General features: G+C 42.1%; 1 protein-coding gene across 4 annotated transcripts in view; it reads left to right on the top strand.

Annotated features, from left to right (window-relative positions):
• The window catches only part of mapkbp1 (mitogen-activated protein kinase binding protein 1), an 89,706-nt gene that overhangs the window by 57,241 nt on the left and 4,965 nt on the right, over nt 1-27,500 (top strand). For 2 of the 4 annotated variants that reach the window (XM_035994397.1, XM_035994395.1), the window contains 17 exons: nt 2,173-2,298; nt 2,397-2,467; nt 4,122-4,243; nt 5,292-5,367; nt 9,803-9,914; nt 15,512-15,575; nt 16,018-16,146; nt 16,315-16,445; nt 16,833-16,882; nt 17,579-17,728; nt 18,590-18,709; nt 19,652-19,779; nt 20,398-20,513; nt 21,101-21,292; nt 22,340-22,421; nt 22,510-23,147; nt 25,183-25,941. In XM_035994397.1, the coding sequence (XP_035850290.1) occupies nt 2,173-2,298; nt 2,397-2,467; nt 4,122-4,243; nt 5,292-5,367; nt 9,803-9,914; nt 15,512-15,575; nt 16,018-16,146; nt 16,315-16,445; nt 16,833-16,882; nt 17,579-17,728; nt 18,590-18,709; nt 19,652-19,779; nt 20,398-20,513; nt 21,101-21,292; nt 22,340-22,421; nt 22,510-23,147; nt 25,183-25,941 (3,066 nt within the window). The remainder of the gene's footprint in view (nt 1-2,172; nt 2,299-2,396; nt 2,468-4,121; nt 4,244-5,291; nt 5,368-9,802; nt 9,915-15,511; nt 15,576-16,017; nt 16,147-16,314; nt 16,446-16,832; nt 16,883-17,578; nt 17,729-18,589; nt 18,710-19,651; nt 19,780-20,397; nt 20,514-21,100; nt 21,293-22,339; nt 22,422-22,509; nt 23,148-25,182; nt 25,942-27,500) is intronic. The other 2 variants (XM_035994396.1, XM_035994398.1) reach the window with 2 other exon arrangements.

Genomic DNA, 27,500 nt, shown 5'->3' with positions numbered 1-27,500 from the left:
TATATATATTTATAATATTTCTGATTATGGCATAGCTTTCTCCCCACCCAAATAGGATGATAAGGTAATGGATAAAAAAAAAAAATAAAATTGCTTGATCAAGGGTCCGGCCCGGGGATGTGGCGGAAAATAACGGCCCGAGCCCGACCCGAGGTCCGGTTGGGCTAGGCTCGGGCTCGGGCTCGGGCCGAGAATCTAAACTCTACTGTGTACCCTACACAATGTTGCATGTAGCCTACTGCACGTCTGATGTAAACACCGGACGCAGACGTGACGTGCATTCAAATATTGGCGCATGTATGACGTAAATTTGCGCTGAGCCCGGCGGCGAGCACAATAAATATAGTTGGGAATAGGACAACCTAGCGGCGAGCGCAGCGCATGCCGCGCACAATGTGAACGGCCCCGTAGTGGTCTCATGTTGTGTGTCGGGAAAAGTGCACCAAGTGTTGGTGAAGTACTATAAATGATCTAAAAATCAAATGTAATGCGTGGCTGTTTATGTAGTTCTGGTAAGTCAGAGCGTTTGAGCGTGTCAGTGCAGTGTGATGGTGAGACCACTTTGGGAGATGACTGTGGATCCTGAGAGCTCCATTGTATAGTCGTGCTATTGGTTCAGTCATTTCCTCAGTGGTGAGAGACCACATTGGAAGACAGAAGGACATTTGTTTTGAGTCTTTATTTGAAAGTGCTGCTTTTCATGCTGCTGTCTCGGCCAGGACTCTGAATCTCAGTGGGACTATTATTTATAATTTAAAATAAAGAAATACTCCTTTTAACCTTAACTTGTTACCGTTAACCAATGAACCGTCCCAGACTGCGTAACTGGTTACCTGTTGGTGTGAATATTCCCTGGCGAGCGTTTAGTATTTTGGTTTTGTTGATCCTGAACACTCCCAGTGTGTTTCTGGGGACTGGATGTTCATGTGAGACTCAGGCTGCTTCTGACACACACACACACACACACACACACACACACACACACACACACACACACACACACACAGACAGAGAGACACACAGACAGAGAGACACACAGACACACACAGACAGGCAGACAGACGCATGCATGCACACACAGACAGACACACACACACAGACAGGCAGACAGAGACACACACACACAAAGCAGGGCAGTAAACCTCTCAGTGGGTCTCATTTGTTGATTGTAAAACCAGCAAACTCGACAATCCTGTAGACCAGGAAACAGCAACACAGAGAGAGAGGAATGCTGATTAAACACACCCACACACACACACACACACACACACACACACACACACACACACACTTGCTGTCGTGTGGTTCAAAGTGCTGAGTGAGAAGATGCCGGTTCAGCGGTCTGGACGAACACACACAGTTAATTGAAAGACTAGAACTAGATGTCCTTTAACGTCTCTCCTCAACGTCTTTATGTCTTTAAAAACTTCTCTGAAGGAACACATGAATCCAACCTGTTCAGAAAATATGGAAATACATCCGTGTTATCAGGTTGAGGTAGATCCATCGCTGGCAAAGAAGAGAAATGACATATATATATATATATATATATATATATATATATATATACATAGAGCAGTGTTAGCAGCTCCGTATGTTCTAATTCTCTCTGTCTCTCTCTCTCTGCCTGTCTGTCTCTCTGTCTGTCTTTCTGCTTGTCTGTCTCTCTCTCTCTGCCTGTCTGTCTGCCTGTCTCTCTGTCTGTCTGCCTGCCTGTCTGCCATGTCTGTCTCTCTCTCTCTGTCTGTCTGTCTGTCTGTCTCTCTGCCTGTTTGTCTGACTCTCTGCCTGCCTGTCTGTCTGTCTCTCTGCCTGTCTGTCTGTCTGCCTGCCTGTCTGTCTGCCTGTCTCTCTGTCTGCCGGCCTGCCTGTCTGCCATGTCTGTCTCTCTCTCTCTGTCTGTCTGTCTGTCTGTCTCTCTGCCTGTTTGTCTGACTCTCTGCCTGCCTGTCTGTCTGTCTCTCTGTCTGCCTGTCTGTCTGTCTGCCTGCCTGCCTGTCTGTCTGCCTGTCTGTCTGTCTCTCTGCCTGTCTGTCTGACTCTCTGCCTGCCTAACTCTCTGCCTGCCTGCCTGTCTGTCTGTCTGTCTGCCTGCCTGTCTCTCTGTCTGTCTGTCTGCCTGTCTGTCTGACTCTGCCTGTCTGCCTGTCTGTCTGCCTGTCTGTCTCTCAGGTCTCCAGTTATTAGCCACAGCCAGTCGGGACCGTCTGATCCACGTCCTGGACGCCGGCCGAGAGTACAGTCTGGTCCAGACTCTGGACGAACACTCGTCCTCCATCACCGCCGTCCGATTCGCCGGTCAGTCCCGCTGACCTCTGACCTCATCATCTTAACGTTGTATACACTCTGCTGCTGTTTGTCCTCTCTGACATCACCTTCTTCTTCCTGTCTCTCAGCCAATGAGGGCAAAGTGAGAATGATCAGCTGTGGGGCCGATAAGAGCGTTTACTTCCGCACCGCTCAGCAGGTGAGAGCAACACCTGAGTGATGTCACAGTGATGTCACAGTCTCTGTCCATGCCTCTAGTCAGGGGGAAAGTAACTAAGTACTTCTGTACTTTCTTTTGTTTAATGGAGTTGTACTTTGCTTGAGTATTTATACTTTTACTACAATCTTAAAAGGAAATATTGTACTTTTTTACTGCAATTCATTAGTGTGGAAGCTGTGAAATGATTTGTGATTTACATTTCCTTAAATACGTAAGAAATTGTACAGAGTTTGGTTGGTTGGTGGCCTCTCAGGAGGACAGGTTTAGATTTTAGGAGAAAGATCTCCCAAAAAACCAGAGGGGGAAAGTATCTAAGACATCACTACGTCTTCTTAGTTTAGTTACAGTGGTGCTCATAAGTTTATGATAATAAAGTTGACTAAAAAGAGGAATAAAAAAAACATCTTTTGGAAATTGATCTTAATGCCTTAATTAAAAAAAAATTGTAAAAATCCAACCTTTAAGGACACCAATTTTCTTTGTGAATGAATAATGTATCGTAAATAAATAAATGTTCTTCCTTAAAATACAGGGGGCATAAGTCAGTACACCCCTATGTTAAATTCCCATAGAGGCAGGCAGACTTTTATTTTGAAAGGCCAGTTATTTCATGGATCCAGGATACTATGCATCCTGATAAAGTTCCCTTGGTCCCCACATCATCACATACCCTTCACCATACCCCCACATCATCACATACCCTTCACCATACCCCACATCATCACATACCCTTCACCATACCTAGAGATTGGCATGGGGTACTTTCCATAAAATCATCTCTCAATGCAAATCAAACCAGCTATTAGGCTCTATCATTTTACTCGGGCCGGCTCGGGTTGCGCGGTAAATGAGCGGTCAGGTGATGCGTTTCGATTAGCGTGTAAATGGATGCTGAGGAGGTGAAACGGAGGCTGGCCTCTGGAGGACTTATTTTATTTCTTTGTTCCAACTTCCAAGTGGCCTAATAGCTTCCGTTAGTCATGAATACATGATGTTAACAAAATGTATAAATGACTCATTCTTGATAAAAGTCAAAAGAGCTGATGTGTGCGTGCGGTGAGGTCTCTTTGTTCTTTCTCTCCCTTTTACGCCGAGTGGTGCCCGCGCTATCCTCCAACATGCACTGTAATCACGGCTGGTAGACGGCCTGTGGGACAGTCGGGCTGTAAACGGGTTCAGGCTTTTAAAAAGCTGTCGATCAAAATGTACTTGTCGGGCTCGGTCCTTTTCGGGCCGAACTTTTAAAGCCCGATTACAGCTCTACAGCTGTGGTGGCCGGCTGTGCTTAATTTGTAAAGTGGGAGGTCCCGGAGCGAATAAAAAAAATCATCTTTTGGAAATTGATCTTAATGCCTTAATTAAAAAAAAAATTGTAAAAATCCAACCTTTAAGGACACCAATTTTCTTTGTGAATGAATAATGTATCGTAAATAAATAAATGTTCTTCCTTAAAATACAGGGGGCATAAGTCAGTACACCCCTATGTTAAATTCCCATAGAGGCCAGTTATTTCATGGATTTATTAAAAATTAAATCGTGAACAGGGTGAATCGAGATCGCGATTTTATAACGATTAATCGTGCAGGCCTACCCAGCAGGAAACAGATGAACAAACGTCTTCCTGTCTGTCCAGATGGAGGACGGGCTGGAGTTCACTCGGACGCATCACGTGGTCAGGAAGACCACGCTGTACGACATGGACGTGGAGCCGACCCGCAAGTACGCAGCGGTGGGCTGTCAGGACCGCAGCATCAGGTACGACCAGTCTAAGGCAGGATTATTACCCAGCAGGCACCAGGAGGATCAGCTGGATTAGGATTAACTGACATCATCCTGTCTTCTTCCTCCTCTCTCCCCTCTCTTCTGTTTATTATTTTAGTTTCCCTCTTTTCATTCACTCATTCACATTCATTCTCTCCTTACCTTTCTTTATTGTTTCTGTGTTCATTTATTCTAGTTCCGGATATGAGGAGTTGATCTGTTATTTCATTCTTTCCTTTATTTCGGATCCCCCGTTAGCAGCTAACGATGTAGCAGCTAACGATGTAGCAGCTAACGATAGCAGCCACAACATCGACCACAACATCTACACAAGCATCCCAAATATACCCAGTATGAACTCTCTGTGGTTTCCAGTCTGCTCTGGGGGCTCAGGCTGCCACCTGCTGGCCACAGCGGGAACAGCACAGTACTTTCTCATAGTACTAATACTTTCTCATAGTACTAATAGTACTAATACTTTCTGATCGTACTAGTGCACTATTGCCCTCATTCAATGGTTAATGTAATGCATTTATATAGTGACACACACACACACACACACACAGACACACACACACACACACACACACACACAGATTCACACACAGACACACAAACACAGACACACACACACACACACACACACACACACACATACATACTGACATACAAAGACACACACACACACACACACACAGATTCACACACACACACACACACACACACACACACAGACACACAGACACACACAGAGTTAGATTATATATGATAATCATCTGTCGTCCCACAGTCCCACAAAACATCGAAATGATATAACATTATGAAACAGACAAACAATCCCTTTAATTCTGATTAATTGATTAATTGATTAATTGATTTTATTTGACCACTTAAATATTAAAATATGAAACAGTACTCTGTGTCATACATTAAAATACATAAATAATTAAGGGATGACACAACAAAGTCCAAAGACTTATTTCCATTCTTTGTTCTGTCAGAACCTTTTAGTCTGACCTCTGTGTCCTGACTCTTCCTGCAGGATTTTTAACATCAGTAACGGGAAGCAGAAGAAGATGTATAAAGGCTCTCAGGGCGAGGACGGGACTCTCATTAAGGTCGGTCACTCCATCCAAACAGAAAGGGTTTCCATGGCGCTGTTTCCAGGGTAACGGCGGTTGAGGTTAGAAGAGATTGTCACTACCCGATGTGAGTCGAGAGCAGATGTGAGTCGCGCATGTGTCACTTTGCGACAAGTAGCCTCCAAGATGCTAACGAGAGACTTCTGTAATGTCTGAAGTAGTCTACAAGATGCTAACGAGAGACTAATGTAATGTCTGAAGTAGCTACAAGATGCTAACGAGAGACTTCTGTAATGTCTGAAGTAGCCTCCAAGATGCTAACGAGAGACTTCTGTAATGTCTGAAGTAGCCTCCAAGATGCTAACGAGAGACTTCTGTAATGTCTGAAGTAGTCTACAAGATGCTAACGAGAGACTTCTGTAATGTCTGAAGTAGCTACAAGATGCTAACGAGAGACTTCTGTAATGTCTGAAGTAGCCTACAAGATGCTAACGAGAGACTTCTGTAATGTCTGAAGTAGTCTACAAGATGCTAACGAGAGACTAATGTAATGTCTGAAGTAGTCTACAAGATGCTAACGAGAGACTTCTGTAATGTCTGAAGTAGCCTCCAAGATGCTAACGAGAGACTTCTGTAATGTCTGAAGTAGCTACAAGATGCTAACGAGAGACTTCTGTAATGTCTGAAGTAGCCTACAAGATGCTAACGAGAGACTTCTGTAATGTCTGAAGTAGTCTACAAGATGCTAACGAGAGACTTCTGTAATGTCTGAAGTAGCCTACAAGATGCTAACGAGAGACTTCTGTAATGTCTGAAGTAGCCTCCAAGATGCTAACGAGAGACTTCTGTAATGTGTGAAGTAGCCTCCAAGATGCTAACGAGAGACTTCTGTAATGTCTGAAGTAGTCTACAAGATGCTAACGAGAGACTAATGTAATGTCTGAAGTAGCTACAAGATGCTAACGAGAGACTTCTGTAATGTCTGAAGTAGCCTCCAAGATGCTAACGAGAGACTTCTGTAATGTCTGAAGTAGCTACAAGATGCTAACGAGAGACTTCTGTAATGTCTGAAGTAGCCTACAAGATGCTAACGAGAGACTTCTGTAATGTCTGAAGTAGCTACAAGATGCTAACGAGAGACTTCTGTAATGTCTGAAGTAGCCTCCAAGATGCTAACGAGAGACTTCTGTAATGTCTGAAGTAGCCTCCAAGATGCTAACGAGAGACTTCTGTAATGTCTGAAGTAGCCTCCAAGATGCTAACGAGAGACTTCTGTAATGTCTGAAGTAGTCTACAAGATGCTAACGAGAGACTAATGTAATGTCTGAAGTAGTCTACAAGATGCTAACGAGAGACTTCTGTAATGTCTGAAGTAGCCTACAAGATGCTAACGAGAGACTAATGTAATGTCTGAAGTAGTCTACAAGATGCTAACGAGAGACTTCTGTAATGTCTGAAGTAGTCTACAAGATGCTAACGAGAGACTTCTGTAATGTCTGAAGTAGCTACAAGATGCTAACGAGAGACTTCTGTAATGTCTGAAGTAGCCTACAAGATGCTAACGAGAGACTTCTGTAATGTCTGAAGTAGTCTACAAGATGCTAACGAGAGACTAATGTAATGTCTGAAGTAGTCTACAAGATGCTAACGAGAGACTTCTGTAATGTCTGAAGTAGCCTCCAAGATGCTAACGAGAGACTTCTGTAATGTCTGAAGTAGTCTACAAGATGCTAACGAGAGACTAATGTAATGTCTGAAGTAGCTACAAGATGCTAACGAGAGACTTCTGTAATGTCTGAAGTAGCCTCCAAGATGCTAACGAGAGACTTCTGTAATGTCTGAAGTAGCTACAAGATGCTAACGAGAGACTTCTGTAATGTCTGAAGTAGCCTACAAGATGCTAACGAGAGACTTCTGTAATGTCTGAAGTAGCTACAAGATGCTAACGAGAGACTTCTGTAATGTCTGAAGTAGCCTCCAAGATGCTAACGAGAGACTTCTGTAATGTCTGAAGTAGCCTCCAAGATGCTAACGAGAGACTTCTGTAATGTCTGAAGTAGCCTCCAAGATGCTAACGAGAGACTTCTGTAATGTCTGAAGTAGTCTACAAGATGCTAACGAGAGACTAATGTAATGTCTGAAGTAGTCTACAAGATGCTAACGAGAGACTTCTGTAATGTCTGAAGTAGTCTACAAGATGCTAACGAGAGACTTCTGTAATGTCTGAAGTAGCTACAAGATGCTAACGAGAGACTTCTGTAATGTCTGAAGTAGCCTACAAGATGCTAACGAGAGACTTCTGTAATGTCTGAAGTAGCCTACAAGATGCTAACGAGAGACTTCTGTAATGTCTGAAGTAGCCTCCAAGATGCTAACGAGAGACTTCTGTAATGTCAATCCAGTAAAAATGGACCTACATAACGAAGTTAGTTCACTGCTGGCTACGAGTTAGCAATCAGACACAACAAAGGCTGTCAGTTGAATGGCGTTTTGAGCTAACTTTAGCATTTAAACAATCATAGATAGCTACAACGTTTTTGAAATGATTTCCATCTTCTGTTATTGTTTGTAATAAGAAAAGTTTATTATTTTATGGATTTCACAAATTTCAGTATGCACGTTATTGCCGTAAACAGTTTAAATCTGAGCTCGACTCACATCGGGCAGTGACAGAGATGCAGCGACGGCGACGACAGTTAAGTTTAGGAAAAAGATGGTGGTTTGGATTCAAACACTCCTGAGAAACGTTGACGTGTTTACTGGGTGAAAGTATTCAAATAATATCATTGTATTAACCCTCACGTTGTCTTTTTGATTTTCTAGGTCCAAATTTAAACTTTTTTTTTTCTAACGTTAGACACTTTAATCCAAGTTTTTCTTCTCACTTTTTTTGACGTTTTTGTAGGGGCGTCTTCGGTCCGTGTAACACTCATCAGTTCAGTTTTCTAAGCACAAACAGACATTTGGAAAAACAGAAAAATGGGTTCCAATATCCAATTTTTCATTTTTTTTTCACCTTGACAAATTAAAAAATTGGATCTTTAAACTGTTTTTCCAATTTTCTGTTTTTATTCAGAGGATCAGAAATTTAGAAAATTACAAAATTGCGTCTGAGCTCCAATTATTAAATACTGCGATGGTATTCTCTCCCTCTACTTTGTGGAATATGAAGGTCATTAACTGCATATGGACCAAAAAAACCTAAAAACTGACAGACTTTGGGGTCAGAGGTGCAACTGATGGTTTCTAGTGGGGGGGCGGAACGAGGGAGAGAATACCATTACAGTATTTAATAATTGGAGCTCAGACGCAATTTTGTAATTTTCTAAATTTCTGATCCTCTGAATAAAAACAGAAAATTGGAAAAACAGTTTAAAGATCCAATTTTTTAATTTGTCAAGGTTGAGAAAAATTAAAAATTGGATATTTGAACCCATTTTTCTGTTTTTCCAAATGTCTGTTTGTGTTACATGGTGTTCCTCCATGTTTTTGAAGATTTTTCCAAATAGTTTTTGCTCCCGATGCATTTAACCCTCATGATGTCTTCTCGTCGACCGAGCAACTTTTTGTTTTTTGGGGTCAAAATTTAAAATAAAATTTTTCCCCCCCAACTTTTTCAACATTTTTGTCACTTTTTTCAACGTTATTTTATATTAAAAAAAAAAAATTCTTCAAATGCTCTAAAATTGAATAAAACACCAGTAGGAGTTAGATTTTTAAGTGGCATGTTCTTCACCGTAAGACGTAAAATATAACTTATAACATTAGATTTCGTGAAAATATACGTGGCACTTTCTAAAGCCACGTAGTAGTAGTTTATTTTGAACATTTATATATATATATACATATATAAAATTAAAATGACAGATAAATAAGGAAATGTACTTCTCAGCACAATCTACCAAAATTATTATAAGTACTTCAAATAAGAACTTCCCATGTTCACGTCACGTGGCGTGTTATCGCCAGGCTACGTGACGGGGTTAGGAAAACAACAAACGTGAAAAGGAAATATCAATCACGGGGGACTCGAACCCCCGGTCTGCTGGGTGAAAGTACTGTGTTTGACCCATCCACCCCCCGACCAACATACCTAAACGGATTTTCGCCCTTTCATACTACTCGCTACGGCGTCAATTCACACGCAATCGTAACTGGCATACGGTTGTACCGGAAGTACATGCCACTTAAAAATCTAACTCCTCTAAAACACCCAAATTCAAGTAGTGAGCTTATCATTTATTCATTTATTTTACTTGTGAAGGGTAATAGTTGTACAGAACCATCCACGTTATTTTTGTTAAAAATTTGGTTGAAAGAAAACCAAAATTTCTGATATAGAAACTTTTTGAAAATGGGTCAGATTTTGCGTAATTTAGCGTAACTTGGGGGCGCAGCTGTTTGCCTTGTAGCCCGGCCGGTAGCGGCAGGTAAAGATGACATCATCCTCCTCGCTCTGACCCCTCTCCAGGTGCAGATCGACCCGTCCGGGCTCTACATCGCCACTTCCTGTTCGGATAAGAACATCAGCATCTTTGACTTCTACTCCGGAGAGTGTGTGGCCACCATGTTCGGACACTCAGGTCAGTCAGTCACTGCAGTTATGAATGGATGTGTAGGAATGCAAGTATTTATAAATATGACATTTTGTATGTGTGTATGCCATTTTTTTTATGACTTTTTCGACATACTATACTATGACTTTTTTTGACTTTTTTTCGACATACTATACTATGACTTTTTATGACTTTTTTCGACATACTATACTATGACTTTTTTCAACTTTTTACAAAATACTATACTATGACTTTTCTCGACATACTATACTATGACTTTTTTTGTTACTTTTTTCGACATACTGTACTATGACTTTTTTTTCGCCTTTATTCGACATACTATACTATGACTTTTTTCGACATGCTATACTAAAGCAGCATGGTGGCCCAATGGTTAGCACTGTGACCTCACAGCCAGAAGGTTGTTGGTTCTAATCCAGGGTGTTCAGGGCATTTCTTTGAGGAGTTTGTATGTTCTCCCCATGATTGCGTGGGTTTGCTCCACCATCAATAAACCATATTATGACTATTTTGTGACTTTTTTCGAGATACGACTGACTTTATTCGACATGCTATACTATGACTTTTTTTCGACATACTATACTATGACTTTTTTGTTACTTTTTTCGACATGCTATACTATGACTTTTTATTTCATACTATACTAACAAAGAAGGAATGCAACACAGCAACAATGTTTTTTGGAATATTTTATTTACAGAACACAAAACACATGTCACAACTTTTTTTGACATACTATACTATGACTTTTTTCAACTTTTTACAAAATACTATACTATGACTTTTTTCGACATACTATACTATGACTGTTTTCGACATACTATACTATGACTTTTTTGTTACTTTTTTCGACATACTATACTATGACTTTTTTCAACTTTTTACAAAATACTATACTATGACTTTTTTCGACATACTATACTATGACTTTTTTGTTACTTTTTTCGACATACTATACTATGACTTTTTTCAACTTTTTACAAAATACTATACTATGACTTTTTTCGACATACTATACTATGACTTTTTTGTTACTTTTTTCGACATACTATACTAAAGCAGCATGGTGGCCCAATGGTTAGCACTGTGACCTCACAGCCAGAAGGTTGTTGGTTCTAATCCAGGGTGTTCAGGGCATTTCTTTGAGGAGTTTGTATGTTCTCCCCATGATTGCGTCGGTTTGCTCCACCATCAAAAAACTATATTATGACTATTTTGTGACTTTTTTCGAGATACGACTGACTTTATTCGACATGCTATACTATGACTTTTTTTCGACATACTATACTATGACTGTTTTCGACATACTATACTATGACTTTTTTGTTACTTTTTTCGACATGCTATACTATGACTTTTTATTTCATACTATACTAACAAAGAAGGAATGCAACACAGCAACAATGTTTTTTGGAATATTTTATTTACAGAACACAAAACACATGTCACAACTTTTTTTGACATACTATACTATGACTTTTTTTTTTACTTTTTTCGACATACTATACTATGACTTTTTTCAACTTTTTACAAAATACTATACTATGACTTTTTTTTTATGACTTTTTTCGACATACTATACTATGACTTTTTTGTTACTTTTTTCGACATACTATACTATGACTTTTTTGTTACTTTTTTCGACATACTATACTATGACTTTTTTGTTACTTTTTTCGACATACTATACTATGACTTTTTTCGACATACTATACTATGACTTTTTTGTTACTTTTTTCGACATACTATGCTATGATTTTTTTATGACTTTTTTCGACATACTATACTATGACTGTTTTCGACATACTATACTATGACTTTTTTGTTACTTTTTTCGACATACTATGCTATGATTTTTTTATGACTTTTTTCGACATACTATACTATGACTGTTTTCGACATACTATACTATGACTTTTTTGTTACTTTTTTCGACATACTATGCTATGATTTTTTTATGACTTTTTTCGACATGCTATACTAAAGCAGCATGGTGGCCCAATGGTTAGCACTGTGACCTCACAGCCAGAAGGTTGTTGGTTCTAATCCAGGGTGTTCAGGGCATTTCTTTGAGGAGTTTGTATGTTCTCCCCATGATTGCGTGGGTTTGCTCCACCATCAAAAAACCATATTATGACTATTTTGTGACTTTTTTCGAGATACGACTGACTTTATTCGACATGCTATACTATGACTTTTTTTCGACATACTATACTATGACTTTTTTGTTACTTTTTTCGACATGCTATACTATGACTTTTTATTTCATACTATACTAACAAAGAAGGAATGCAACACAGCAACAATGTTTTTTGGAATATTTTATTTACAGAACACAAAACACATGTCACAACTTTTTTTGACATACTATACTATGACTTTTTTCAACTTTTTACAAAATACTATACTATGACTTTTTTCGACATACTATACTATGACTGTTTTCGACATACTATACTATGACTTTTTTGTTACTTTTTTCGACATACTATACTATGACTTTTTTCAACTTTTTACAAAATACTATACTATGACTTTTTTCGACATACTATACTATGACTTTTTTCGACATACTATACTATGACTTTTTTGTTACTTTTTTCGACATACTATACTATGACTTTTTTCAACTTTTTACAAAATACTATACTATGACTTTTTTTCGACATACTATACTATGACTTTTTGTTACTTTTTTCGACATGCTATACTATGACTGTTTTCGACATACTATACTATGACTTTTTTGTTACTTTTTTCGACATGCTATACTATGACTTTTTATTTCATACTATACTAACAAAGAAGGAATGCAACACAGCAACAATGTTTTTTGGAATATTTTATTTACAGAACACAAAACACATGTCACAACTTTTTTTGACATACTATACTATGACTTTTTTTTTTACTTTTTTCGACATACTATACTATGACTTTTTTCAACTTTTTACAAAATACTATACTATGACTTTTTTTTTATGACTTTTTTCGACATACTATACTATGACTGTTTTCGACATACTATACTATGACTTTTTTGTTACTTTTTTCGACATACTATACTATAACTTTTTTCGACATACTATACTATGACTTTTTATTACTTTTTTCGACATACTATACTATGACTTTTTATGACTTTTTTCGACATACTATACTAAAGCAGCATGGTGGCCCAATGGTTAGCACTGTGACCTCACAGCCAGAAGGTTGTTGGTTCTAATCCAGGGTGTTCAGGGCATTTCTTTGAGGAGTTTGTATGTTCTCCCCATGATTGCGTGGGTTTGCTCTATACTATGACTTTTTCATGACTTTTTTCGACATACTATACTATGACTTTTGTTTTACTTTTTTCGACATACTATACTATGACTTTTGTTTTACTGTTTTCGATATACTATACTATGTCTTTTTTGTTACTTTTTTCGACATACTATACTATGACTTTTTTGTTACTTTTTTCGACATACTATACTATGACTTTTTTGTTACTTTTTTCGACATACTATACTATGTCTTTTGTTTTACTGTTTTCGATATACTATACTATGACTTTTTTCAACTTTCTACAAAATACTATACTATGACTTTTTTCGACTTTTTTTTGACAAACTATACTATGACTTTTTATGACTTTGTTCAACATACTATACTATGACTTTTTCTCAAATTTTTTTCGACATACTATACTATGACTTTTTTTTTAGGACTTTTTTCGACATACTATAGTATGACTTTTTTGTTACTTTTTTCGACGTACTATACTATGACTTTTTATGACTTTTTTCGACATACTATGCTAAAGCACCACCATCAAAAAACCATATTATGACTATTTTGTGACTTTTTTCGAGATACGACTGACTTTTTTCGACTTTTTTTGACATGCTATACTATGACTTTTTATTTCATACTATACTAACAAAGAAGGAATGCAACACAGCAACAATGTTTTTTGGAATATTTTATTTACAGAACACAAAACACATGTCACAACTTTTTTCGACATACTATACTATGACTTTTTCGATTTTTTTTCGATATACTATACTATGACTTTTTTATGACTTTTGTCGACATACTATACTATGACTTTTTAATGACTTTTTTCAACATACTATACTATGACTTTTGGTTTACTTTTTTCGACATACTATACTATGACTTTTTAATGACTTTTTTCAACATACTATACTATGACTTTTGGTTTACTTTTTTCGACATACTATGCTATGACGTTTTTATGACTTTTTTCGACATGCTATACTAAAGCAGCATGGTGGCCCAATGGTTAGCACTGTGACCTCACAGCCAGAAGGTTGTTGGTTCTAATCCAGGGTGTTCAGGGCATTTCTTTGAGGAGTTTGTATGTTCTCCCCATGATTGCGTGGGTTTGCTCCACCATCAAAAAACTATATTATGACTATTTTGTGACTTTTTTCAAGATACGACTGACTTTTTTCGACTTTTTTTGACATACTATACTATGACTTTTTAATGACTTTTTTCGACATACTATACTATGACTTTTTTCAACTTTTTACAAAATACTATACTATGACTTTTTGTTACTTTTTTCGACATACTATACTATGACTTTTTTGTTACTTTTTTCGACATACTATACTATGACTTTTGTTTTACTTTTTTCAACATACTATGCTATGATTTTTTTATGACTTTTCTCGACATACTATACTATGACTTTTTTGTTACTTTTTTCGACATACTATACTATGACTTTTTTCGACATGCTATACTAAAGCAGCATGGTGGCCCAATGGTTAGCACTGTGACCTCACAGCCAGAAGGTTGTTGGTTCTAATCCAGGGTGTTCAGGGCATTTCTTTGAGGAGTTTGTATGTTCTCCCCATGATTGCGTGGGTTTGCTCCACCATCAAAAAACTATATTGTGACTTTTTTTCGAGATACGACTGACTTTATTCGACATGCTATACTATGACTTTTTGTTACTTTTTTCGACATACTATACTATGACTGTTTTCAACTTTTTACAAAATACTATACTATGACTTTTTTGTGACTTTTCAACATACTATATTATAACTTTTTTCGACATACTATACTATGACTTTTTTCGACTTTTTTTTTACAAACTATACTATGACTTTTTATGACTTTGTTCAACATACTATACTATGACTTTTTTGACTTTTTTCAACACACTATACTATGACTTTTTTCGATTTTTTTTCGATATACTATACTATGACTATTTATGACTTTTCTCGACAGGCTATACTATGACTTTTTTCAACTTTTTACAAAATACTATACTATGACTTTTTCTCGAGTTTTTTTCGACATACTATACTATGACTTTTTTAGACTTTTTTTCAACATACTATACTATGACTTTTTTTCGACACACTATACTATTTCTTTTTTCTAAACCAAGTTTAGTGCCTTGAAGGCATCTCCAGCCTGTCCTGAGAAAAACACTCATCAGTGAATGAAATAATGTGTGTGATTGGTTTAGACTGTGAGTAATGGATGTTTAACTAGACTGTGAGTAATGGATGTTTAACTAGACTGTGAGTAATGGATGTTTAACTAGACTGTCTGTCTGTGTCTCTCAGAGATAGTAACAGGTCTGAAGTTCAGCAGTGACTGCAGACACCTGTTCACCGTGTCTGGAGACAGGTACGTCTCTCTCATGCAGCTCACATCCAAACACTCTAAACATTTGTTAAAAGTCACAGAGACTGGACGTACTCCGGTGGTAACTCAGTCCACACCCACAGCACATGCAGAAACCTTAAAAACAGCCACAATATCAGTCAAAAAAACAACGCAAACCTTGAAAAATAATGGACGAAATCATTTTACAACACTACAAAAACCTGAAAAAATGTGACAATATCATTTTAAAAAGCTGAAACCTGAAAAAAAGCACCTCTCTCACAGAGCTCACATCCAAACGTTCAGAACATTTCTTAAACGTAACGTACAAAAACCAGTACATGCAAAAACCTTGTGTGTGTGTGTGTCTGTGTGTGTGTGTGTGTGTGTGTGTGTGTGTCTGTGTGTGTGTGTGTGTGTGTGTCTGTGTGTGTGTGTGTGTGTGTGTGTGTGTGTGTTGCAGCTGTATCTTCGTGTGGCGTCTCAGTCCCGAGTTGACCATCAGGATGAGGCAGCGACTCGCTGACCTCCGACCTCCCAGCAGCACTCAGACTTCCCAGAATGCACCTCAGCAAAAAGTGTTGACCCTCAGGTAAATGACATCATACTACACTCTGACTGAGTCAGTGTTCATCCACACATCAAACCTGTTAGAAGAAGAACTTTGTTACAACTTTTTGAGTATGTGTGTGTGTGTGTGTGTGTGTGTGTGTGTGTGTGTGTGTGTGTGTGTGTGTGTGTGTGTGTGTGTGTGTTGCAGCAGGGAGGCTGTGTCTCCTCGTGTTGTCACAATGTCGTCAGACAGCGACAAGGAGGAGGAAGAGGAGGAAGAGGAGGAGCAGCACAGCAGTCCTTATATGGTCGCAGCAGGAAGTCTGGAGGAGGAGACAGGTATCAAAAGTTAAACCACTCATACAGAATGGCTCCTTTCACAGTGTAGGAGCATTTTATTGGGATACTTTGTGTATTAGTAGAAGTACAGTACAAGTATGTCACAATTAAACTTAAGTACAGTACTTGAATAAATGTACTTGTATTGTAGTTAATTTTATTCTAGAATGCACACCAATGTAGGCTTGTATGGTCACTAAAATATGGCAAGAAGGTGTTTTTGGTAGGATTATACTTTGGCGATTTTAAAAACTTTCCTTCTTAAACTTCCAAAGTTTGTTTTTGTTTGCATTTGACGCACTTTTTCGGATAAAATGTCCAGACTTCAGTTGTTTCAATAAGTAATAGAAATACATTTTGTCTTGTTTTGTGTTGTTTTTTTTGCAGAAATGTCTGATGAGAAGTTGGACTCTCAGCGCTGCAGAGAAGGCAAGGAGGTCAGTGGATGTGAAACCCCCATCACCAAACCCACCAGACTCCATGTAAATAATCAGTACTTTTAGCGTGTATAGAGCCAGCATATCTCCACCAGACTCCATGTAAATAATCAGGACTTTTAGCGTGTATAGAGCCAGCATATCTCCACATGTAAATGGGTGAATTAAGGGTTTATTTCAACCAAACCAGAGTGGTGATTGTTGGAACAGTGGAAAGATGAACCAAGACGGCTTTTGGTAGTTTTATTTAGTTTCTGTCCACTTTGAATGAAGTGTGTTTTACGATGATAAAAGTTCTGATTATTTACATGGAGTCTGGTGGGTTTGGTGATGGTGATTTCGGGGCTGTTTCATGTTAAACTAAAAGGATCTTACTCTTTAACTAAAAGGTCTGTCTCTGTAGGGATCCATCCCATAATGTTGTCAGACACTTAGAATAATAATCTGAGTCTGTCAGCATCAACAACAGAACTTTTAGTGACTCTAACTGCTGCTGAACATTAGTCCTGTAGGGATACATTACAGCTTGGTTCTGGTTTAATACTGGACCAGTTTCAGACATTGTTGTTCCATCAGACACACAAACATGGAGACATAGGTTAAAAAAATACAGAAGTTACCCTTTAATGTGAATGATAACGACATTGTTTCAGTAGAGGCATGTACTGTACCTCATTGTTTGTTTGTGATGCTCAGGAGGCGTCAGGAGGGCGACTCCCTCGCCGGCGCTGGTCCAGGAGGATGGGCGGGGACAGCGTTCTGATGGTGAAGTCCATGTTGGACCTCAGGCTGCTCGAGTCCTACTGCCCTGACAGACAGGAGGAGCAGCAGGCGGAGCAAGAAGGGGTCAGAACACACAAAATACACACTAGAGGGTGACAATTTCACTGTCGGTAACGTGTTCGGGACGGATAGAGCGTAGAAATTAACGGGAGCGGGACGGAGCCGGAGAGAGACACACACACACACACACACACACACACACAGACACACACAGACACACAGACATACACACACAGACACACACAGACACACAGACATACACACACACACACACAGACACACACACACAGACACACACACACACACACACACACAGACAGACACACACAGACACACAGACACACACACACACACACACACATACACACACACACACACACACACACACAGATATACACAGTCACACACACACACACACAGACATACAGACACACACACACACAGATATACACACACACACAGATATACACAGTCACACACACACACACACACACAGACATACAGACACACACACACACAGACATACACAGTCACACACAGACACACACAGTCACACACAGACACACACACACACACACACACAGACATACACACACACACACACACACACAGATATACACAGTCACACACACACACACACACACAGTCACACACACACTCAGAGTCTGATAACTTTAGACAACATAGGGAACCAAACGGGAGCGGGACGGGATTCGGGAGTTTTTCTCTCAGGATTTTGCAGGATTTTTTTGCGGGGGCAGTCACGTGATCGGGATGTGACGGGATTTTCGTTGGCTCGGGATGAGATGGGAGCGACAATTGATTCTTGTATCACCCTGTACTGCACACCAAACCTCTTTAATAAAACACCTGTTTTTGGGACGAACGCACAGGTAACCTGACCTTTTTGCCCGGCCCACACAGGTGAAGACACGCCCCCTTGATGTCAGCCAGAGGCAGAGGGACCCAGGGGTGGAGGCGGGGCTTCACAAGACCAATCAGGAGCTGGGGAGCACCATCAGTCTGCAGGTCACCACCGCATGGGTGAGAACATGCACGCACACACACACACTCGCACGCACGCACACACACACACACACACACACATATACACATATACACATATACACACACATACACACACTTGCACGCACGCACACACACACACACACACACACTTGCACGCACGCACGCACACACACAGACATACACACACACACGCACGCACGCACACACACACATATACACGTACACACACACACACACACACTCACATACACATACACACATACACACACACACGCTCACACACATACACACACACACGGTCACATACACACACATACACATACATACACACTCAAACACACATACACACACACACACACACACACACACACACACACACACACACACACATACACACACACACACACTGTGGATCGCTAACTTGAACTCCCTCAAAAACCAGAACCCAGTCTCACATGTCCAGACCTTCCTCCACAGCTCTGAGGAGGAAGGTCTGTCTAGTCCTCACAGCATTCCTGGATGGGAGAGAAACGTGCTCTGGTTAATTGGCATGTCTTTAAACCAATCACAATCATCGTGGGCGGGGCTAAGCTCCGGACAGAGCCACGGTGCCTCTGCTAAATAGTCTCAGGAAGGAACTTGTTTTGGTGGAACATGTGGACGTTCAAAAGTAGTTTTAGTCGTGCAACAAAAAACTCAGATTGGACAGATAGTCTAGCCTGTCTGGATTTACCCTGCAGAGATCTGAGGAGCAGTTAACCATAGTCCTCACAAATCCAAAACCGGAACGGAATCCGCGGATTTTCTTTTTACAGTTTTCAGCGGTGATCCAAAAGTTTTTTTTTAAATTTTTTTAAATCTACTGAGCTCTGTCTGGCCCTGTCTATCATGAGTATGTTGTTAAACGCAACGGTCAGATTGGCTGAGTTGATGGTGTGTGATTCTGTGTGTGTGCAGGCAGAGGACAACGAGGCAAGGACCAATCAGAGGCCAGAATTCATCCATCTTTCCAACCGGAGCCCAGACAGGGAGCCTCTGGTGCTGTATCCCGACCAATGGGAGGACAGATTGAGCCTGGCAGGGAGGTAATTTCATCCTGATTTCATCGTTTCCATCCTCCGAACTCGCGGCATTCAGTTGTGCGTACTGCGGCGTGTTTGCAGTCATCACGTGAAGTCTGCAAGGGCGAGAGAACGCACAGGTTCGAATGATCGCTGCAGAACTTGGCAGTCGTTTTTCGCCCATTTTTCTTCGCCTATCTTCCGGTGGACCTCATGGGACCTTAATTCGGAAAAAATATGAACGGTAGTGAACGGGGAGACGCAAATTATTTTTTGATCACGTTTGAATTGAGCCATGGATTACACATATGATGTTCGTCAATTTAAAGGGGTGATAGAATGCAAAACCGATTTTACCTTGTCATAGTTGAAAAACGTCAACTTCTCAATTCCTCCTCATTTGGCTCTACCTTCTATCTTTGTAACGCCCCAAAATTTACATAGGCCACTAACTGATCTGAGGTCAGTTAGTCTTCTAAATCTAGGTCGTGCAAATCTCAGACACTTTTTACATTGTTCGCCTGCTCTTGCATTACTAAATTCACTTCTGATCCTTTTTTATGCGAGAAATCGCCTATATAAAAGGTCAAATATGGGCCGTTTTACAAAATCTTAAATAGTAAATTCGCCCCTTCCTGTCAGTGAGTTCCAGGTGAAGGAGGCTGAACGAGGACGTCAGGACAAACCGAGTCCAGACAGCGGCTGCTCTCTGGGATTCAGCTCCAGCCTGTCGAGTCCAGTCAGACCTGCAGGAGACGGTGAGACAGGCAGGCAGACAGACAGACAGAGAGACAGACAGACAGTCAGACCTGCAGGAGATGGTGAGACAGGCAGACAGACAGAGAGACAGACACACAGACGGACAGATAGATAGACAGAGAGACAGACAGACACACACACACACACAGACAGACAGACAGACAGACAGAAAGACAGTCAGACCTGCAGGAGACGGTGAGACAGGCAGATAGACAGAGAAACAGACAGACACACAGACGGACAAACAGAGAGACAGACAGACACAGACAGACAAACAGAGAGACAGACAGACACAGACAGACAAACAGAGAGACAGACAAACAGAGAGACAGACAAACAGAGAGACAGACACACAGACAGACAGGCAGACACACAGACAGACAGACAGACAGATGGACAGACACACAGACGGACAGACAGATAGATAGACAGAGAGACAGACAGACAGATAGACAAACAGATAGACAGAGAAACAGACAGACAAACAGAGAGACAGACAAACAGACAGACAAACAGAGAGAAAAACCGAGAGACAAACAGACAGACAGACCGACCTATAATGCGTCTCTCTCTCCCCGTCTGTCAGACTCGGAGCCCCTGGAGCCTCTCAGCGGGGATGGAAACTCCTCTGAGTTGGAGATGGAGGAGGATGAAGACGAAGGAGGAGGAAGAGGAGGAGGAGGAGAGATCAGAGTCTCGCAGATCGTCCCTCAGACTCCAGACCAGGAAGCTTTCCTGAAAGAACACTTTGTCAAACTGGCCGACCTCTCAGACTCAGGTACAGCCGCAGTCTCAAACACAGCTACACCGAACAAGAAGTATTACTTTCTTCAGGGCTAAATTACGTGGTGAATACGTACATTATGTCATGAATGGGGAGAGAGAGGGGGAATGACATGCAGCAAAGGGCCGCAGATCGGAACCGAATCCGCGGCCTTGGACGTCTTAAAGGACTTTAGACTTGTCTCGAAGGATTTTAGACTTGGACTTGTCTCGGAGGACTCTAGACTTGGACTTGCTCGGAGGACTCTAGACTTGTCTTGAAGGACTCTAGACTTGGACTTCCTCGGAGGACTCTAGACATGGACTTGTCTCGGAGGACTCTAGACTTGTCTTGAAGGACTCTAGACTTGGACTTGCTTGGAGGACTCTAGACTTGGACTTGTCTCGGAGGACTCTAGACTTGGACTTGCTTGGAGGACTCTAGACTTGGACTTGTCTCGGAGGACTCTAGACTTGGACTTGTCTCGGAGGACTCTAGACTTGGACTTGCCTCGGAGGACTCTAGACTTGTCTCGAAGGACTCTAGACTTGGACTTGCTCGGAGGACTCTAGACTTGGACTTGTCTCGGAGGACTCTAGACTTGGACTTGTCTCGGAGGACTCTAGACTTGGACTTGTCTCGGAGGACTCTAGACTTGGACTTGCCTCGGAGGACTCTAGACTTGTCTCGAAGGACTCTAGACTTGGACTTGCTCGGAGGACTCTAGACTTCAACTTGCTCGGAGGACTCTAGACTTGTCTTGAAGAACTCTAGACTTGGACTTGCTTGGAGGACTCTAGACTTGGACTTGCTCGGAGGACTCTAGACTTGTCTCGAAGGACTTTAGACTTGGACTTGTCTTTGACTTTCCTCAGAGTACTCTAGACTTGGACTTGTTTTTCATGTCCAGTTTAACGTTGGTAAACTTTGACACATCGTTTCAAGCAAACCGTCTTGACAGTGCTGACCTTTTTAGGGAACAGAGAGTCCGGAGTTTTCTGTTGAAACAGGTGGATTCAATGATCCCGGGAGGATTAAAACATGTAACCTGTGTGTTGACAGGGAGTCCGAGCAAAGCGTCTCACAGCTCCAGTGAGAGTCTCAGCATCTCGTCCAGGTTCCTCTCCCAGAATGCAGCTGGAAGGTAAACCATCAAATCACACGTATCTGATTGATTATCAAGAACCTTGTTGTACCTTGTTGAAAAATCTCTCCCTTTCTCTCCTCCCCAGCCGGACTGTGATTCCTCTCCCGTCTCGGACCACCGGGGGAGGAGGAGAGGGGGTGAAGGCCCGTCCTCTGGTCTCCGAGGTCCGCCCTCTGATGGAGCAGAACCAAGACAGCAGGGTGTCGTGGAAGCCAGACCAAACACAGAAACAGAGCCCGGACCAAACACAGAAACAGAACTCGGACCAAACACAGAAACAGACCCCTGACCAAACACAACAACAGAGCCCGGACCAAGCACACAAACAGACCCCTGACCAAACACAGAAACAGAACTTGGACCAAACACACAAACAGACCTCTGACCAAGCACACAAACAGACCCCTGACCAAACACACAAACAGACCCCTGACCAAGCACACAAACAGACCCCTGACCAAACACACAAACAGACCCCTGACCAAACACAACAACAGAGCCCGGACCAAACCGAGCAGGGTTGGGATCGGTTGCGGGGCCGGATAGAGGGGGAGGGTGCAGCCCAGCAGGCCCACCGGCCCTCCCCCCTAAAGAAAAAGGTCCAAACCTCGCTGGAGTCTAGGAGGAACCTGGGCCCGGTGGCCCGAGCCGCTGCCTCCCATCTGAACTCCTCCTCTGGGCTTCGGAAGGCTCAGTCGGTTCAGAACCTGCTGACGGACACAGGTAAGACCAAAATCGGTACAGAACTTGCTTTTAGGAATCGACCGGATTGCATTCATAGTATTGAACTTCGAACAATGCCATTCAAAACCAAATTTCAATACCGTACTGTTGTAATTTCTTCTGGTTAAAATGGATTTTATTGGTTTTATTTTATTGGAATTGGTTAGGGATGCACCAAATCCAGATTTTTGGGGTTCGGCTGAATCCTGAATCCCCTGGTTGAGATTCTGCTGAATCCTCGTCCCATCCTCAGTCCATGAACACAGTAAACTCATTAATGAAGTAAACAGTGACTGTCCTTCCTTTGCCGTACCTGAAGTTGCTGCATTTTGGCTGCTGTCTGTAGATTCCTTCATTACAACTCGTATTCTTTCGGATGTTTCATACCAGATGTTGTAACAGCGGTGATGTTGTGTATAGTTTAGGGTCCTCGCCACCACCAGACTAATCAGCATTACAGATTGAACATGTAGCTGGACTTGAATGGCCTTCTTTTGACTGAAAGTACTGCCAAACTACACTTTTTCTGCTCACCAGTTCCATTTCCACTTTCTCACAGCCTACTGCGTTGATCACTCCACCTACGTAAACACCTTCCTGTAATCAACGGCGCCGTCATTACGACGACCAGCGTAGTGCGCGTAGTGCAAGTGTAGGGTTCGGTTCACTGGGAAAAAACTCTAAGGTTCAGCACAAACCCAACCCCGTCAAAAAGCCCAATATTCAGCCCAATCTGAAGCTGAATCCTGGATTCGGTGCATCCCTAGAATTGGTATCGAAAAAAATATTGTTCAGTAACTGGTATCGAATTCACGGTATCGAACATTTTTTAACGATACCGAGCTGTATTAAGATTCGAAACATCAGCAAACACAGGTGACCAGAAACATTAAGGCTACATCCACACTACTGCGTTTTCATTTTTAAGCAGCGTTTTGAGACAAAAAAAATTTCCATCCACACAGAGTTTTAGCTCCAGAAGCAGAACTAATCTGCTTCCTAACACGTCTGACAACACATATCACATGACCATTCACGATCATGGCTGACGTGCGTCCTCGTTTCCAAATGTCTCCGTCCAGACTACAAAGCACCCCCGAGTTTTCAAACCAAAACGAAGGCAGCCCTGTCTCCAGATGTTAAAGTTTTAGGGGCTCGCAATGCTAGAGTAGTGTGGACACGAGGCGTAAACATGGCAGAAGATATGTTGATGTGTGGATGTAGCTTACCGTAACTAGGGTTGGGTACCGTTTGGATATTTACGATTCCGATGCCGAACCGGTACTTTTAAAACGATTCCGATTCTTGAAAAACTGAAAAATGACATCAAAGAAAGGCTCTTTTATAATGTGTCGCCGCATGTTTCAATAAATTCGACGTGCTCCCCCCTTTGCACGTAATCGTTTTGAGACATTTGTTGGATTTTGCGATGTTGGAATCCTTGGCTGTGAAATACAGCCACACTTTAGACCGCTTCGGTTTAGGCATTTTAAATGCACTAAAAGCTAGCTAGCTATGTTTACTAGCGATCACATGCAGTGAATGGTTAATGTGCTTTTACGTGCGTTTTGGTGAGCCCAGAGGGGAAATATGGCATTTTAAAAGTAGCCTACATTTACGGTAGCTAGCTAACAGTAGACTACAGAGAAAGGGGGATATTTTTACGTCCGTTTTGGAGCGGCAGAGCAAAAATATTTCAGTCAACACATTAAGTGGAATCAAAATAGTGGAACCGGGTTTTGGTACCCAACCCTAACTATAACCCAGTCTCTCTCCCTCAGGTCACTGCTCTCTCTCTCTTTCAGTCTCTCTCTCTCTCTCTCTGACAGAAACCTCCGACCACTGTTAGAAACTCTTGTGTTGTTGAGTGACTTTAACCTCTCTCTCTCTCTCTCTCTCCCTCTCTCTCTCTCTGTGTGTGTGTCTCCCTCCCTCTCTCTCTCTCTCTGTCTCTCTCTCTCTCTCTCTCTCTCTGTCTCCCTCTCTCTCTCTCTCTCTGTGTCTCCCTCTCTCTCTCTCTCTCTCTCTCTCTCAGGTGACTCCTCCCTCTCCCCAGTGGCCCCCCCTCAGCTGCAGCGTCCCACCACCCTCCCCTCCTCCCCGAGACGCCCCCCCTCCACAGCACCCCCCCCTCAGAGACCCGGCCCCGCCTCCCCCCGCTCCCCGCTGCAGGAAACTGTCACCGCTGCTCTTTCCTCTCACAGGAAGTCCGCCTCCCCCTCCCCCTCCGCCCCCCCAGCGGCGTCCCGCTCCTACATGAGCCCGACCGCCAGCTCCAAGGCCAAGATGTCTCGCTCCGTCTCCGTGGGCGACGGCCTCAACGACCCCGACGCCCCCGACGCCAACGCCAACCCTGGCGAGGATCTCGCCACCTCCTCTCAGGTCAAAGACGCTCCACCTCCTTCTTCTCTTCCTCTGGTTGCCGTGGTGCCCTCCAACGCCGCTCTGGCCACGCCCCCGCACGCTGCCGTCATCCCTGTCGTTATCGGTAACCACGGTAACCCGCCCCCCCGCGGCCTCCAGGCGCGGGTCTCCGGCAGCAGCAGGCCGCTCCCCGACAAGCCCTCCCTCGCCTCGCTGTCCTCGCCGTCCTCGCGGCCTCCGCCGGTCTCCGTCTCGCCGCTGACCCTGCCCCCTCAGCTTGCAGAGCTGCAGACGCCCAGCGGCAGCAATGACGCAGGTTTGGACTCTCATCCTCCTCCTCCTCTTCATCCCTTCATCCTGTCGTCTCTGCGGCGGGGAGCTGGGCTCCGGCTCCCCCCCCGATCCTCCTCCTCTCGCTCCGTACTCACGGGTGAGACCTTCCTCTCTCTGTTTGTCATCCCTCACTTCTTTCTCTCAGCATTTCCCTCCTTCCTATTCAGTCACATTTTATTAATAATGTCAGATCCTAAGGTCTAGACCAAAGGGAGTAAGCTTCGCTTCAGAGCTCGAACCTCCTATGGAGCCATGTTGATGCTACCAAGCCATCAGCTCCCGTTAGCATCCCATTGACTGCCATTCATTTTGACGTCACTTTAACAGAGAATAACTTTACATCTGAAGAGTTTAAAGACTCTATTTGTCCGTTGTTTATTTCTAAAGAAACACGACAATGTATAAAAGGCTCCATTACCTTGTACCTCACGTTATGGCTCCGTAGCAGACGTTTTTATAAAAATAGGCTAACGATTGGGTCATAACCACGAGACTTACTGTCTCACAGTAGAGGAATTACCGTATAGTACAGGAGAAGCTCTCAGGCAGTTTGGACTTCCATTAGCTGTTTAAGTTTAATTACTAATGTTAACTATCATTTTAGTGATCAATAATTAGCCTGTGTCTATGTTATCTCCTTACATATACCTACGCTCTCCGTCTCTGCTAGATTGGGAATGATTGAGATTTCTCTTGGCATAGTCAGTATATATAATGGAGCAGCAGGTCCCGTGTCTCTGGACGGAGACCAGTGAAGTCTCTTTCCCGGTGATGGCTGAGCGTTACTGAGCAGCCTCCAACTGAGCTTGAAGACGTAGATGTGACGTGAGCAACCTGTCTGAAAGTTGGAAGTCTTCTGGTAGCTGTGCCAAGAGAAATCTCAATCATTCCCAATCTAGCAGAGACGGAGAGCGTAGGTATATGTAAGGAGATAACATAGACACAGGCTAATTATTGATCACTAAAATGATAGTTAACATTAGTAATTAAACTTAAACAGCTAATGGAAGTCCAAACTGCCTGAGAGCTTCTCCTGTACTATACGGTAATTCCTCTACTATGAGACAGTAAGTCTCGTGGTTATGACCCAATCGTTAGCCTATTTTTATAAAAACGTCTGCTACGGAGCCATAACGTGAGCTACAAGGTAATGGAGCCTTTTATACATTGTCGTGCTTCTTTAGAAATAAACAATGGACAAATAGAGTCTTTAAACTCTTCAGATGTTAAGTTATTCTCTGTCAAAGTGACGTCAAAATGAATGGCAGTCAATGGGATGCTAACGGGAGGTGATGGCTTGGTAGCATCAAAATGGCGCCATAGGAGGTTCGGGTTGTGAGGAGACGCTGACCCCCTTGGTCTAGACCAGGGGTTACCAACCTTTTAGAAACTGAGAGCTACTTCATGGGTACTGAGTCATACGAAGGGCTACCAGTTTGAAACGCTCTTCTGAAATAACTAATCTGCTCAGTTTGCCTTTAGTTATATATGATTATTAATGATTTATGATACTCATCTATGTGAAGACACTGATCACGTTAATGATTTCTCACAATAATTATCAACAATGACTTAACAAGGTGGGAAACAGATAATATCAATATTCAATTTTCATTTTTAGAACAGGCCTGAGGGCTACTAGTGGTCCTTGGGGGC

This window comes from Sander lucioperca, chromosome 18, assembly GCF_008315115.2.
Source record: "Sander lucioperca isolate FBNREF2018 chromosome 18, SLUC_FBN_1.2, whole genome shotgun sequence".
NCBI classification, from domain to species: Eukaryota; Metazoa; Chordata; class Actinopteri; order Perciformes; family Percidae; genus Sander; species Sander lucioperca.
This window is presented reverse-complemented; position numbering and strand designations above follow the sequence as displayed.